The sequence below is a fragment of the Rhea pennata genome, chromosome 6 (genome assembly GCF_028389875.1).
Source record: "Rhea pennata isolate bPtePen1 chromosome 6, bPtePen1.pri, whole genome shotgun sequence".
Taxonomy (NCBI): domain Eukaryota; kingdom Metazoa; phylum Chordata; class Aves; order Rheiformes; family Rheidae; genus Rhea; species Rhea pennata.
In genome coordinates this window covers 22,298,937-22,314,569 of record NC_084668.1, presented here as the reverse complement: position 1 = coordinate 22,314,569, position 15,633 = coordinate 22,298,937, and the positions used below count along the sequence as shown (strand labels likewise).

The following is a 15,633-nucleotide window of genomic DNA, read 5'->3' as shown; positions in this document are numbered from 1 at the left end:
TTTGAAGGTGCCCCTCCCAATCTGTACCTGACAACTGGGTAAATCCCCTCCAAAAAGATGGTGTTGAAGAAGGCTGGTGATCCTGAGGAAAGGTAAGCAGAACTGCTGCAGATAACACTCTACAGAATCAGGATTTACCTACAACAGGAGAAAATGCATTTACTAAATTCTGTCCTGGGTAAGTTGTTTCCTATCTAAGAAACTGAACATTAACCAAAATGTTATTTAAGTATATTATAAAACACAGTGCATCAAACACCATATATTGCAAAGGCTAGCATTTCATTAATAATTTGAAAGAACTCTTGTTTACTTTGCAAACAGATGTCTTCTCTAATTAATTATTCAGATTTTTAGATTTCTGACAGTTTTTATACATATGATTAAAAAGTATAATCATAAAAAATAATCTGTAAATAGGTTTCTCAATGCAGAACTATACATATATGACATTAGTAAGAGAAAGATTTGCACAGGCAAACTGTCCCAAAGGGTTGTGCTTTGATCTAGAAAATAGACTTGTACTGCAGTCTTTAGCAAGATCAGAGAAAATCCATTACAACAACCAGGCTGAAAAACGTAAATGAGAGACAGAAAGAGGATACATTGGAAAAACTCTCAAGAGATCTGCCAGTACCACTGTTAATTCTTCAGTTTCTCTTTCTTCATATATCTTCCCCTTAGACAGCTCACTAACTACATGACCCAGCAATACTTCCCAAGATTTTTCTCCACTGGGTGTATTCTGCAAATAAAAAAGAGAAATCCTAAATGCATCGATTACAAAAGGAGAAAAGGCTTCTGTAAAAATAACAATGAGGAAGCGCATTTCCTTTTAATCAATACACAAACTTTGACTTGTAGAGACACGTGTTTAAAAAAAGTTACATAAAGAGAATGTTTTTAGCTTATACAGTGAAATCTGAATTGTCACTTATCTTCAATTACGTATGTTATAAACTGTGTTATAGAAAGACATTTTATAATGTTGCGTTTCCCATGTTTTCTGTGCAAGTATAAAAATGCTTAAAGTTAAGAATAATCACATTATTACTTATTCTGTTTCAGTAAAATGTGAATTCTAATACCATTAATTAAAAGTAATTTTCCAAAATGTACCAACTAGAATCAGTGACAAAAGACTTGCCCATCTATTGTTAAGTTAAAAGAGTCTATCTCAGAAAATGGAAAGCTGTGTTTGGAATGAAAAATATTTACTACAGATGGGAAAAAAATTATACGGTGGAAAGAATAAATAATCACTCAGCTCTGTACCATAGCATTTATGCTTAAAGGCAACAATTATAGAAAGACATCAGAAATAAAAAGCAGTATTTCCATAAATATTTAAGTCAAACTTTATGCAGGGAAAACATTATTCGATACAGGTCTTGCACACAGCTGGGCTCCAGGCAGGAACTTCATGCAGGAGGAGGAAGAGGAAGAAAAGGAGCAGCAGTAGGAGCAGGGGGAGGAGAGAGAGGACCTGGAAAGACATCTGAGCAAGGGCAAACTCAAGTCTGGGACCTTCACAGATCCCCTCTGTGCTTGGGGTGGTTTCTCACTTGGGTGGGGTGGAAGAACCAAGGAGGAAGCAATGTGGGGGTCCCCAAAGGCATGAAGATAACGCAGATCTCAGCTAAGCGCGCACTACCTGCTGCTACCTGGACTTGGACCTTTGTACACTGATGAACCTCACAAGACAAGCACAAGGGAAAAGCAGGATGTTTTCAAGGGACAGTGAGAGATGCTTTCAATATAGCTGTTACAGCACGTATGCAGCAAGGAGCAGCATCTCGTATCTATCCCCTATGTCTTTGCTCTTCCACCTGGAACACTGTCAGCCTTCAATGGGCTTCACAGGAGAAAAGTCAAAATTCCCAAACTTGCAGAATTTAATCTGTTGGGGTGTTTGGACACACTAAAAATCACAACATACATTCACAGTAACATATTGTTTAATGTGCTAGTATTTTTCACTCAGCCATAATATCCAAAGACAAGTGTGCTAGTGGAAATTGCACTAAAATGGACTATCTTTAATATCAAAAGACATGGCTACTTCATAAATCCATTATCTGAGCTATTATAATAATTTGCAAGCCTAAAGGACTTGCAAGCTTAAATTGCCTTATATGTTGTAAATGCTTTTACGCTTCTATAGGAAAACATCTTGGTATTAATATATAGCAAGCCTACCTATCACATGCCCTAAATCTGTTTTCATACAATAAAGTATCTCACTGTGGACAAAATTTAAGCATTGTAAACATATGTTCAGATTAATCTCAACCTATGCTACTAACAAAAAGTCAGTCTATATTTATCATATGGACTATGAAGGAATATAAGCTGATAACACATTTATTTATTTATATGCTTTCTGCCATAAACTTAAAACTACAAAATTATTCATTACTTCTTACCCATTAAGTAAACAGAAAAATGGAACCAAAATCATTGCCAACAATCTCAAGCACATGGTCTTGAAATTCTAATAATATGACAATATACTGAAACAAGGAGGGAGGGAACTAACAAAATACAGCATCCATTCTACTGCCCTGTGACCTCAAATACTTAATGCAAGTTCAGTAAACAAAATAATAATAATAAAAAATCTTGTGCAGTAGCAGTTAAGCCAGCAGATAATTTGTCCTTAATATCATGGCATAGTAACAGACTGGTGTGACAAATCTGCTTACATGTGAGAACAGGTCACATTTCTCAGCATGCATTTCATGTTACAGCCAACATAATGTAATGCCTGGCTGTTGTCTGGCAGGGTATTCCTGGTCCCATTTCCTCTCCTGGCCCCAACACTTCCATCCGTTCCCATCTTGCACTGGCACTAATCCGACTTTCTGGGGAATCAACCCATGGAGCAGAAAACTATCTGAAGGATCAAATGAGTGGCAAAGCCAGTGCACAAAAGCAGATGGGAGTGTGAGGCCTGGCTCAGGGAACTCTCTATTTCGGAAGGAGCTGGCATTCAATCAGCTAAGCTGACATAGCAAAACGTGCCTTCACTTTACTCATAAATGCTATCAAGAGGAAAGGAAACAATAAGGAAACACTTACATGCCTAGTCTACAAATTTCCTAAATTCCTTCTCTGCCTCTTCATCACGGGAGTGCTCTAGACTACAGTTTGAGAGAAATGCGTACACCTAGCCATGGACAGCATGAACAAACATGGAAAAGAGCAAGTTCTCTTCCACCAAAGAGCTTGCCTGCCTTTCCTGAAGGGATGGTATCAGATCAGCCCATGGAGAGTTTCAGTAAGACAGCAAGGAACACTGCATTTACTCTATCCTAATGCAACTAACTCAGAGTGAAACCATAGAGACATCATCTGCACTCTGAAATTCAGCTCTGGAATGATGTATTCACTTTTAAGCTTTGAAGTCTCACTCATGTATGAAAACCTGCAAAAAAATTGCACATACAGAAAAAAAACAGGATTTTTGTGAAGCAGAAGCATAAAATTATATGCAAAGCAGAAATATGTTACATTCCTTCTAGAAATGCATAACCATAATTTCACAAAATGTTTTAATAAATTAACTAACCTTTTTGAAAGCTCCTGACTCTTTCCATGCCATCCTATCTTCAGCACTGCATTTAACAGAAAGCGCTGCCAAGGCTTGAGTATACAACAAAGTGAACAGCACCTTTACAATGCAGGTAAAGTGTTCTGTAAGATAAGCAAAGTCATTTTTTAAACACTTAATATTTTTAGCAAATATTCTAATTACAGAGTCTTTTCTTTTTGCTTTGCTTTTCAAACAAAAAGCAAATTCTATACAAAAATGCAAAACACCACAACTATATTTACCAGCTTTTAAAAACAATGATCTGGCAGTCCTCAAGAACTGAGCAAGTACAGGACAAGTATTCTTCCACCGCTCCATATGTTCCTGTTAATTCTGCTCAGCAGGGACTTCTTCCTACGGGACCTTTGTTTTGTCCAAAGGTTGCATCAATTCAAGCTACTGATTACTGATAGCTACAACTGATTGAGTGCTGTAGATGCAGGCAAATGCACATCCCATCATGTCTTCTGGTCATAATTAAACCATGTGCATTAAGCTAAGTTCATACAAATACTGGAAAAGTTGGTGAACTCTCAAAGAAATCATAGTGAGAGAGACATATGGCATACTTCACTTTCTATCCCTCAACTTCCAGATATGGACCCAGTCATACAAGATTTGCTGCAGATCATTCTTTAACAAGTACCTGATTACTGAACCTCATTTTTAAAAAGTGTTGGGCTTTTTTTTTTTTTTTTTTTTTTTTTTTTTTTTTTTTTAAGAGTTTTCCATAATATTTAAAGGATTTCCTACATATAGGTTGCAGGAGAAAGGCTCCAACATCTCTTGGGAGAAGCTGGCAACAGAGGCAAAATAAGACTTCCTAAAATTGGAAAAAAGGTGAATGTGATGCTTCCTGGAAATTAAAATATGGTAACAGTCTCTTTTTGTCCTCTCACATTAGAGGGTATTTTCCTTCCCAAATAACCTGTGTTTTTAAGACCTACATAGATCAAAGAAGTTCCATATCACCTCTACCATTCCTTAAGCACAATTCTAACTAAAACACATACCTAAAATAATGTACAGAAAAATTAAGCTTTTAAAAGGTCTGCTCAGATTTTGAAGGTAAAAAAACCAAATTTATTTACATAAATACCTCATAAAAATTGGGTTAAACTCCTCCTTTTTTTCTAGAGGATTTGAATGAGCTTTGTACAAGAAAATGAAAAGGAGGCAAGAGAAATGAAACTCTTCATTTCTCCTTTCTTATACTCAATATCAAAGACTACCACAGGCTCTAAACTAAACGCCTGACTACATAAATTAAATTTGTGACCTAATTATTACTTTTTTACTTAACAAATATTTGCAACTCAATGCAGACAGAAACACTTTGATTTTGATACTTTTTACTGTCAACTGCATACATCTGGTAAGCACAATTTACATCTAAATGATCACTTGCAACTATATATTTAAAAACGTATGTTTCTGTATTACCTTCATAAGTAGCTTAGTTTAACCATGACAAAGAACACTGGTATACTTTACCCACCCCAGATTACAGCAGGTAGCGCAATGACAATTTTCCTCACCGTATTTCTCCAGAAGGAAAATCTGATCCCATCAGATCTCCAGGCCCTACTTTCTTCCTCTGCTAGAGCCTCTAGTTCCTTAGCAACTCTTCTCCTGAGCAGTAACAGGCGAGCAGCTTTCTGCAGATCTCTCAGGACCCACAGATTAAACTAGAGCCACTCCGAGTTGTACAAATTGCCTCTTCAGCCTGAACTACAATCTACAATCCCAGCTAGAAATGAACTCAAGTACTGAGCTCTGTCTCCTTCAGTGGCAGGTGCAAGCACCAAAGATCAATTTTACATGGCGAAAGCAAGAATGAAAGAGTCAACTCCATAATTTTTTTGCAAACATCAGTGATTGAGATAAAAATAAGAAACTACTACTTCAAACTTAGTAGCCCCCTACTTTCAGGAGACAAGCTTCATGCAGAAGCCAGCTGTAGCTTCTGCAAAATTATACAGGCACTTGCAATTACTCCCCCTTTAAAGAAAAAAATACATGGAGTTAAAGAGAACACAGACAAGAGAGATGGCATACATATATCCTAGAAATGTCACTTGTCTTCCCAACCTCTTATCTTACCACAATTTCTTTTGGACAATGTCTATTTTATATGAGCCCTGAGCTCATATGGGGCTACAAGAACTTTGGTGAAGCAAACTGACAACAGAAAATTTGGCAAAGATACCAATATGGATCAGCTGTAACAGCCTTGCACCTTTGGCTTTACTTTTTTTTTTTTTAGATCCTGTAACTGTTCAAATTTAAATTTTTTATTTTGTTGCTTTACTTACTAAGCGCTAGCTAAAAAAAAATAAGATTCTTAAAACACTGGCATTCTTGTAGCAGACAATTCACCCAAGTTTCCCACAAAATACTTTATTAATAATCATTAGAGATAAAATACTAATCTTCACATGTACTTTTGTTCCTCTCCAACTATATATATTTGTATATACAAATCGTTGTGAAGATTGCACTGATTAGATATTTCAGGCACAAAAGTTAAAAAAACAGAATACCATATACATATATTACATCTTCATTAATATAATTTAAAACATTGATTTATATCTCTAATGTTTTAATTTTAAAGATCTAAAGGCACAACAAAAATGCCCCAAACTGTAGGTACCCTAACTAAGTAAAGGGCTGCAGGCGGGCAGCGTGGATGCACGCTTGCAATCTTCCATCCAAAGAATTCTCTCAGTTAGATCTAAAAAGACCAGTAAAGTTCTCAAGCAGGACCTGGAAAGAAGAGAGAGTGACGAGCGTACGTCAAATGTTCCCCTCCTTTAATTTTTCCCTTGATAATGGTAGGCTTTGCTGGGTTTAAAAACATAACTAGGAAAGTTATGTTTGCCAGCTGTACTGGAAGACAGCGTGTAATTATGAGCGGGTGAGGGAACATTCTTCATCTAACAATAGTAAGTGTGTAGAAGTAGATCTTGGTGGAGACTGAGGTATTTTTCTCTAAAGAGATATTACAAAGATTAAGGTTATATCAAAAATATTTGTATCAGTAGCAACAGACTGTACTTTAAAAAAATCAAATTTGCTTCTTGGTATTTATAACTGCTTTGATTTTTTTGCAATTAAGCAGCAAAATTAGACCAGTAGTCAACATTCACCAATTCGCCACAGTCCATTTCACCTTCTAATTCTCATTTGGTTATGCTGAGGTTGTTATACAGTGCTCAACGCTGTGCATCTTAGCACACTCTAAAATTATTATATTTTAAGAAAATTGATTTTTATTAAATAATTCCTTGTCCTTATCCTTACCTTATTACTACTTGTTAAATTCTGTAGAAATTTTGTCTAGTGTATAATATGTTTTTAAAAATAAATTGTTACATTTACTTACATGTACACAATGTACAAATTACACTGAATTACATATCGTTTTTGGAGAATACATGGAATTGGGAAAAAAAAAAAAAAAAAGTACCCTCCCAGAACTAACAGAGGAGAGATGTCATCTATCTGGGCCACCTCTAAGAAGACTGACTTCCACTCATACTTCATCTATTTTTTTTTTAGGAAAACATCAAAGGAACAGCCCAGAGGCAGCATTTTGCGTAATGAGAGCCCAGGCTTTGAAAACAAGCATCTCAATCTCAAAACATCCCACAAGAGACAAACTAAAAACAACTAGACAGAGGACTCAATTATTATTAGATTATTATGTGGTATCTCTAATTTCTAAAATGCAAAATAACTGACAATTTCAGGTATTCAGGATGTTAAAGCAGTTACGCTCTTGCCTACTGCAAAGAGCTATTTTCTTTGCCTTTCTCCCACGAGCAAGGGAGCTGAGTGGCGTCCTCCTAAAGCCCCCCAGTGGGGGTTGTGTGTTTCATAGTAGGACGCCTTTTTAATTTTACAATGCTGGAGGTTACTAGCACAGTTGTATGCTGTGTATGCTGTTGTATGAAACTGCTCAGATGTCTGTTCCTTTTGTTGTACATAATACACTGCACAACACACTGCACTAAATGCAGTCTTATTTGGGCTTAAGCGTTTGCACCCAAATAGACAAATCTGATATTACTCTGATAGTCTAAAAGTTATATTGATATGACCAGGTCATTATAATCAAGATAAATGTTAAAACTGAATCTTTGTACTTATTTTTGAACAATATCAAGAAATGCTTTTATGGTCCTATTTAATTTTTTTTTCTTAAACAGAACATCCCAATTTACAGCCCACATTAACAACCCATTAAATGAATTACTTAATCCTCTTTAAAATAAAGTTGATATAGAAAATACTGCTAGAGAGCTATTTTAACATTAGTGCAAGAAATGCAATGGAGAAAGAGTATAATACAAACAACTTATCTTTTAATCTAATTTCCAAATGAGGTGATATACACTGGCAGGCAACAACTGCAGGAAAGAATTCACAGAGCAAATAAATGCAAAATGATAAATCCTTTACTCTTTTCAGTGGATTCAAAAGGGCATGTTTGTATAAATAACCTTTTAAAATATTTTTCTTGATCTAAAACTCAGTTACTTGAACACAAACTTTAGGAAAAAAGAGTCAGCACTGAACTTCTGATAATTCATGCAAGGTACATTGAAGTCCCAGCATACAGATAAATATTTCAGCTTCTATGCTGAAATTGGATATATTCAAGTTGATTACATTCATTCTATATTTAGTCAAGATCCTTATCCAATTATGAAAGAAAAATTTTAGTATTCAGCTCAACGCTGCCTGTTACATTTTTGTTGCATGTCATTGAAATTTTCTTTTAAAAAAGATGCATCAGAACATCCAGGTCAGACTCCTCAGCATCTGAGCCTTGAGAGAGTTGCAACCAGGGGCTACATTTAGGTATCACACAGCAAAAAAGAAAAAAACTTTCCCACAGTGTACAGAAATTGAGCTAAGCCCTCAAGAGCGGCGTTCGCGCTCAAACAAGGCCATCACTCGCCAGGCAAGAGCGGCACGGCGGTGCCGGCCGGGGCAGCGCAGGCTGCCGCGCGGCCGCCCCGCCAAACCCCGCCGCCGCGCCGGCCTGCGCACCCACCAGACCCGCGCTCGCCCAAAATACTATTAAATACTTTAAAAATACTAGATTTTAAGCTACTTTTTTGTGCTTTAAGCACCAGAGCACCTGGACTCACTGGCGGCTCTGACGACTCTCTGCTTCAGCAGATCTGACCACAGGGGTCTCAAGTCAGGCACCGACAAAAATTAAACACTTGCAATGAAAGGCAACAACAAAGAGCGGCCAGTTTGAATTAAATGACTTGCTCTGTCAAACTGTGTTGCAGAACAGGGGGAAAAGAAGGAAGAAACCACTTCACAAGGACAGAGTAAGTTGTGTTAACAACATACCAGTGTCTCTCCGTATCATGCTTCATACACAACACTATTTCTTACTTCTGTAATAAAAGAAACAAAGGTCCTACAAACTAAGTCCTCCTTTAGTACACAGTCCCAATTCAAGTCACCATGAACTGTCCACCCTATGCATCACAACTGACATAGATTTAAACCCAAGATTAAAAAAACGCTCTGACCTCCACCACAAAGCTTTTCCTGTAATAAAGGATTTAATTTGTAGTGTTCTTTCTTTGTGATGGGTTCAGATCAATTTTCTTCTCTGAATGAAGAGGCTGAACAGTCTAATGGCACTTATATTGCCTTCATCAATGTCACATTGAAAAAGATACCAGCACCTATCAACAGTTAATCAAGTAGTTAAGGCAATTCTCAGTGCTATATCTGAAGGACAAAACAGGAATTTTGGATCCTCCTTACAGAGGGCTCATGCTTTTTGAAAAGAAACATCCTGTAAAAAGAAAGGGATTTTGAGTACAAGGAAAAAGGAGATTTAATACTTGAATTCTTTTAGTTTGCTGTCATTATACAAATACAGTACCTCTAAATATGTCAGCATATCCAATAAATTACACTGCAGGATCAGTACTACTAGAGGATAGCATCCATTCTAAAATAGCAAGGAAACTGGATTTTCTGTTCAGTATTACCGTTCTAATACCCTGCCAGGGGATTCTGCACCATACTGTGGCACCACTACTCCTGCAAAGTAATTAAGTCAAATGTTAAAGGAAGGTACTGAAAATCATCTGTCAGAGCGCACAGGCATCAGTCCTTGTGTCTGAATATCCGTATCCAACCAGTCTACAACTGCAATCACTCCAAAGCAACAGAGAAAGTGCAGGTAGCAGCAGGACCTTCGGTGGATTTTGTTCACCCGTATCACTGAGCTGCCACGTGACTTCGGACAAGCCCCATCACTATTTTATGCCTCAGCTCTGCGCCAAGAATTACTGCTGGCGACATCCAAATTTGTCATCTACACAGCCATTGCAAGGTTCTCAACAAACTTGTTACTACCTGCTTTTCTGAACTGCACTCTACACTTCAGGACAGAGAATTATGAAAAACTTGCTTTTTATCCTGCCTAACCAATTTGATGAAGCAAGAATTAGAAAGATAAACGGCAATTTATTTCCAATTTAATACTTCATAGATTTGAAGTGGTTATATTCATCTTCTTCCTGCCACTTGCCTTTCCCCTTTCAGCTGCAACATATACTAAATAAAAGAATTAAGACTTTATCTAAGTAAAAGAAAAACATGCAGCTGATGTGCAGACCTTCACAGAATTCTCTGCAGGTTTACTATTAACTGAATATTGTTCTTCCTAGTAAAAAGGTATGCTTTCATAAAGAGTGTTCTTTAATGCTTAAGTATGAACTACAAAAGGACTATTGTTTGCACTTTGGCTTCGCCACTCCCTTTCCTGTATTTCAGATGAAGTTAGTTTCATTAAATTACCCCTCTAAGACCACCTGATAAAAGTTGTTACATAAAATTGCAGTAAAAATGTATAGTTTCCTACTCCAAATATATTTTATTCTCTCAGTCTTTTCATACTTTAATAATTTACTGAGCATATTTAATACATAAACATGCACGTTGAATCAAAAATACTAACCCACAAAGTAAACAAATACATACAAACTGACCTGAACTGAATTAGAGCATTCAGTAGTTAGGACTGAACACCTCTTCAGCGGAAACAAAGTTTCTGCTACGCTTACCATAAGTTAATACGAGTCAAAAGCAAAGAGTTTCCCTTTTTATCTACCAAAAAAATTAACAAAACTCAGCAGATATCAAAATTGCCACACACACTCCACTACAGATACTCTGTTCATTGTCAGTGAAATTATAAGGATTGTTTGCTTCCCTCTCCTCCTTTTTTTTTTTTTTTTTTTAATAAAGGTATAACTACAGATAATCCAACTAGAAATCAGAGGGACTGAACTACCATGTTCTGGAACAAACACTGTTTAGTAGCAAGATAGGTCACGTGCAGCTGCTCTTTTCATATTTAAAAAAAAAGTTTTAAAATAATTTTGACATTAGTAATGAAAAATATAGTTCATAAATATCTATTAAATATTTATTCCAAATTATACTATATGCTGTCTCTGTTGTGGCTGCTGCACTATAACAGTTATTGTCTTTCTACATTTCCTCCTATTATATGATACTGCTGCAGTTTAAACTCTTAAATTCAAACTAAATTATAATCTTTCACCCTTGGGCACCCAGTTCAACTTGAAGTATTGAGCTGCCTGTCCGAGCTAAGAGATGAAGGTCAAACAAAGGACACTTTTCCTTTCAGTAAAGGAACGTAATAGTTTTTGCTCAGCTCTTGCATCTTCACTGAATAGGCTGACTGATGAGGTGAGAAGACAGGAGACACCGATAAGCCTGTCAAACCACAACAAAAAATTCTGTTCAGTGCCATCTTCTGTAGATAAGGCAGAAACGTTATTTGAGACTACACAGTAGACAAACTAGGATTTGTTTTTCTGGAAACCATCATGAATGCATGTTCACATGAACAATCATCTAAGTATACATATTTTTGTAACATACCCTTGTGCAATGGTTGAGGCATGGTTAAAATCTGGATAAGCAAAAGGGATGAGACATCTCTGTAAAGTACAGGAACTTCCGGTAGTTCTTCACCTATCAGCCTGGAGGAAAAAAAAAAAAAAAAGCCCAAAGAAAATCACTTTTGACATTAAAACCCATTTTCCATTTTCATATTTTATTTTGCATTGTACTGTAAATAGTATTACATTTGATATCAAGCTTCTAGAAGTCAAATACTTCACAAATCTCTAAGGAGCCTTGATTTTAAAATCACTTAATGTTACTAATGGATTGTAATACTCATGAAGAAGTTACCATTTGGGTATCTGATTCTAATTACAATACTTAAAAAATTTCCAGACTGCCTAAACTATTTACTTCTATATACAGACTCAATTAACATTCAGTATTGTGTTCCAAAACAATAAAATATACATACTACCTAGTAGGACAGTAATTTAATGGGCTTCTCCGAGTGTGGTATTACAACAATGAATACTCTAATTACATTAATATTACTGGGATTATTCCTACTGGAAAACACTGAGCCCTTCAGAAGGTTATTTCCATTCTTCATGTACAGGAATGAAGGCAAACAGTCACGATACGTGGGAAAATGCAATCTTACACAATTTGTTTAAAAGAGAAAAAAGCTAGAAAGGCAGAGAACAAGCACAAAGAGATGCTGCAAACTTTTAAACTATTCAGATTTACTCTATGATATAATATTACTTCACAGTTTTATGCTTTAAAGAAGAGTATGTTAGCAGAAAGGAGGCAGCATTTTTCTAACCTGGTGTAACACTTCAAATACAAACAACATCCTGTAGGGCACATTTTACAAGTTCCTACAGCTGAGTAAAAATTGCAAAATATCAAAATTGCAAGAACAGTTTTCCCCTCTAACTGATGTGGAAGTGTGCAGGAGATCTCAAGCACAAGCAACTGGTGCAATGCCGTATGCATCCTCCACTGTCACCCTTTCCCTTCTGTGACATGCACAGAAGAAAGCGCTGGTTTGATTCTTATTCCCATTCCCCACATTAGGAGAAAGCGGTGCAAAGACACCACTTCTGAATGCGACACTCAGAAACTGAGACCATCCTAGATCGGTCTCTTCTGCCGTCACAGTGGAGGATTGGCTGTTAAATGCCGTAGGGGTAACAGGAAGGAGTTGGGGGGGGAGGGGGTTGTTTGATTGTTTTCTTGTTTATTTGTGGGTTTGTTTTTTTTTTTTTTTTGACATATTTCTCTCTATTATTACTGCTGCAGAAGCCATACTGTGATGCCCTGGCATAACTGAATCTCTCATGGAAAACAGAGTCCTCAATAGCTTCTCACAACAGATACAAACAGATGCAAATGCTGCGAAGGAAAATATCTATCACCCACTTCTGAGTTTCTTCCAATTGCCATGTGCTTGAAATGCTCTTTTTCTTCCTGGAAGGGAATTTTCTCCTGAAAATTACTCCTATTAGTCCTCATCCCTTTTCATGTTTCTCCTCTTTTGTCATTCTTCTCATTTGTCAGAAAAATGCATAGAAAAGAGTTCTCTCTCTCCTGGTGGGAGCTTTGCTTGCTTAGGACAGCTATTGGTCTCTACCATGTTTTACCTCACTAGGCCCCACTCTATAAGAAAACATCTGAAACCAAAATACATCCACCTGCTACAATTTCAAGGTTAGTTTCATGCTTTTTTACAGCAATCCTAACTGTCTTACAAGTAAAGGATAACTGATGAGGATGCCAGATAGCTTTATTAAAAAAAAAAAAAAAAAATCCTTATTAAGATCAATCCTCAAAAGAACAGTCTCACTCTCCTCCTACTGATTGCACTGCAGGACCCTAGAGATTCCCAGTGAGGGTTTTTAAGCCCTAGAGCAATTGTCCAAATTTCTGTACAAGTAGAATGAGATCCAGGAAAGCAACAGAAAGACAAGGAATTCCAGCACTGTTCTGCCTCACCTCTACCCTTTCAGAGCAGGACCTGCTGGATCCAACTACTGTCTCTTCCACAAGCAACAACCTCTTCCCCTGCTCCACCTCAGCTGCACTAGCTACTTCATCACCTTAGCCTGTCTGTGTAAGAAGGCACCAGCTCTCCTTGGTGCCATCTACCACACTCAGCAGGCAAACTGAGCCCCTCTGCACATGTAATGAGAAAAGGTAACCACGCGTGGTGCACCATGGTGGGTGCCTCGAGAGGACCCTTAGTGCCTTCTAATAGCTTTGGGAATCCAGTCTTCTGGGGCTGCTTTGGGAGGGAGACTCCTAGTTACTTTTACCTATGGTCAGTTTTATTTCATGATTATGACACAGATTTTTAAAACTACATCAAATAGCCCTCATAATGTAATGATTTTTAAACCATGGACAAATCTAACAAATTACTTTTCGCTTTATTTTTTTTTATTCATATACAAATGATGGAAAAAAATTAACTTGGAAGAAGGTTAGGATAAAAATGCATATTAACTCCTTTTCATCTCATTTACATGAACAGCTTTCTTACAGCTTAAATTCTTTAATAGGGATTTAACAATTCAGTCAAATACCAATTCTGACAAAATTAGCAAATGTTCTTACATACCCAATGATCGACTGGTGACATCACAAATAAATGTGCCCATTTCTCAAATACAGAAACAGGTGAACTATTTGTTTCATTTTTTCATTCCATATGAACTGAAAAAGTAAAGCTATATTAAATGTCAAGGTTTTAGATAAGCTGCTTCGGTTTACATCAAGCAGTGTAGCACATCAAGCACTTAAAAACTGCTCTGTCATTTGCTAAGAGCCTAAGCAACTTCTTCACTATGACACTGAAATTGAATTTATAAAGTGTTTAGGGTATGGAAATTACCCATCCTGTAATCCCCAGGGCATATGTGAAAACTTAATAAATCTGACTTTACAAAAGATTTTATTTGCTGCTTATGTGGCACAAAGAAAGCTAGCACAATTTCAGATACAACTGAAGTAATACAATAGGAATCAAATGTATTTTATTTGTGTACCCATTAAAAAAATGGGTAGAATATATACAATGCAATATAAACACATGCCAAAATAAAAAGGCATTGCTTGATTTTCTCTGTGGGACTGACCTCTCCAAGGTAACTGGGCTGCACTGCTTTCTGTGCCAATACCAGAGCCATCTATCAGCTGACATGGCAGCTTGGCAACATCGCCTCTGCATTCAGCATCCTTCTCCTGTGAGGTTACCTGGGACTTACTTCTTCTTTGGAAAAAGATGCAGATAAATGGCAAGTTCTGTTTACTTTGAAACGAGGCATCTGCTTTTGGCCTGTCTTTATGTATATCCTCTCCTTCCCCTCTTCTCTCAGCTAGAGAAGCTTAAAATTTTTGTCTCATGCTAACTCCAGCTACTTATAAAGTTAGAAATTGAATAAATAAAGTGGAAATTTTGAACATCAGGCCTCTTAGAACCATCAGAAAAAATCTGAGACAAAAGGCTATACACAAAAGCTTAATTCACGAGGGCAAATTTACATTTTCTCTATGATTTGTAGGATAAGAAAGACAGTCCATGAATCCCAGCCTGCAGAAAGGTCAGGGTAATACCTGATTACTGCTGCTCATCATTAGAAAGTAGAACCACACTATCTATTATTCTGGCTACACGCTAGGATATAACCAAAATTTCCTCTCTCTTCTTCACTGAGTCACAGCAGATTTGAAGCAGGTCAGTTCTCCTTACATAACCCAGGGATTTCACCGACAGCACAAACACTCTCCCTTTCACAACTACAACCCCAGCTCTCCCTTGCTACCCACTTCCAACCATATTAAAAATCTTTTCAAAAAGCTGGGTTAGTTCTTTGCCCTTGTTCATCATGCAGCCTGTTCACCACTGAATCAGCACAGCTGGAAGAGATGGTGAGATAGGTATACGGGAAGAAATCAAAGGCCAGGAGCAGGTACTCCTGAAGCTGCAGGTGCTGCCAAACCTCTGTATCATGAAAAACATCCTGAGACATTGGTGGTTCAATTAGGTCTTCTTGTTTTTTTGAATAGGTCATGTAAGTCCTGTTGCAGACAGGATCACAAACAGCAAC

The 15,633-nt window shown here is 37.1% G+C and overlaps 1 protein-coding gene across 6 annotated transcripts in view; it reads right to left on the bottom strand.

Annotated features, from left to right (window-relative positions):
• Window positions 1–15,633, bottom strand: part of UBR3 (ubiquitin protein ligase E3 component n-recognin 3) — a 120,882-nt gene that overhangs the window by 7,303 nt on the left and 97,946 nt on the right. For all 6 annotated transcript variants that reach the window (XM_062579035.1, XM_062579037.1, XM_062579039.1 and 3 more), the window contains 4 exons: window positions 11,555–11,655; window positions 3,572–3,696; window positions 638–745; window positions 28–138 (listed from right to left, as the gene is read on the bottom strand). In XM_062579035.1, the coding sequence (XP_062435019.1) occupies window positions 28–138; window positions 638–745; window positions 3,572–3,696; window positions 11,555–11,655 (445 nt within the window). The remainder of the gene's footprint in view (window positions 1–27; window positions 139–637; window positions 746–3,571; window positions 3,697–11,554; window positions 11,656–15,633) is intronic.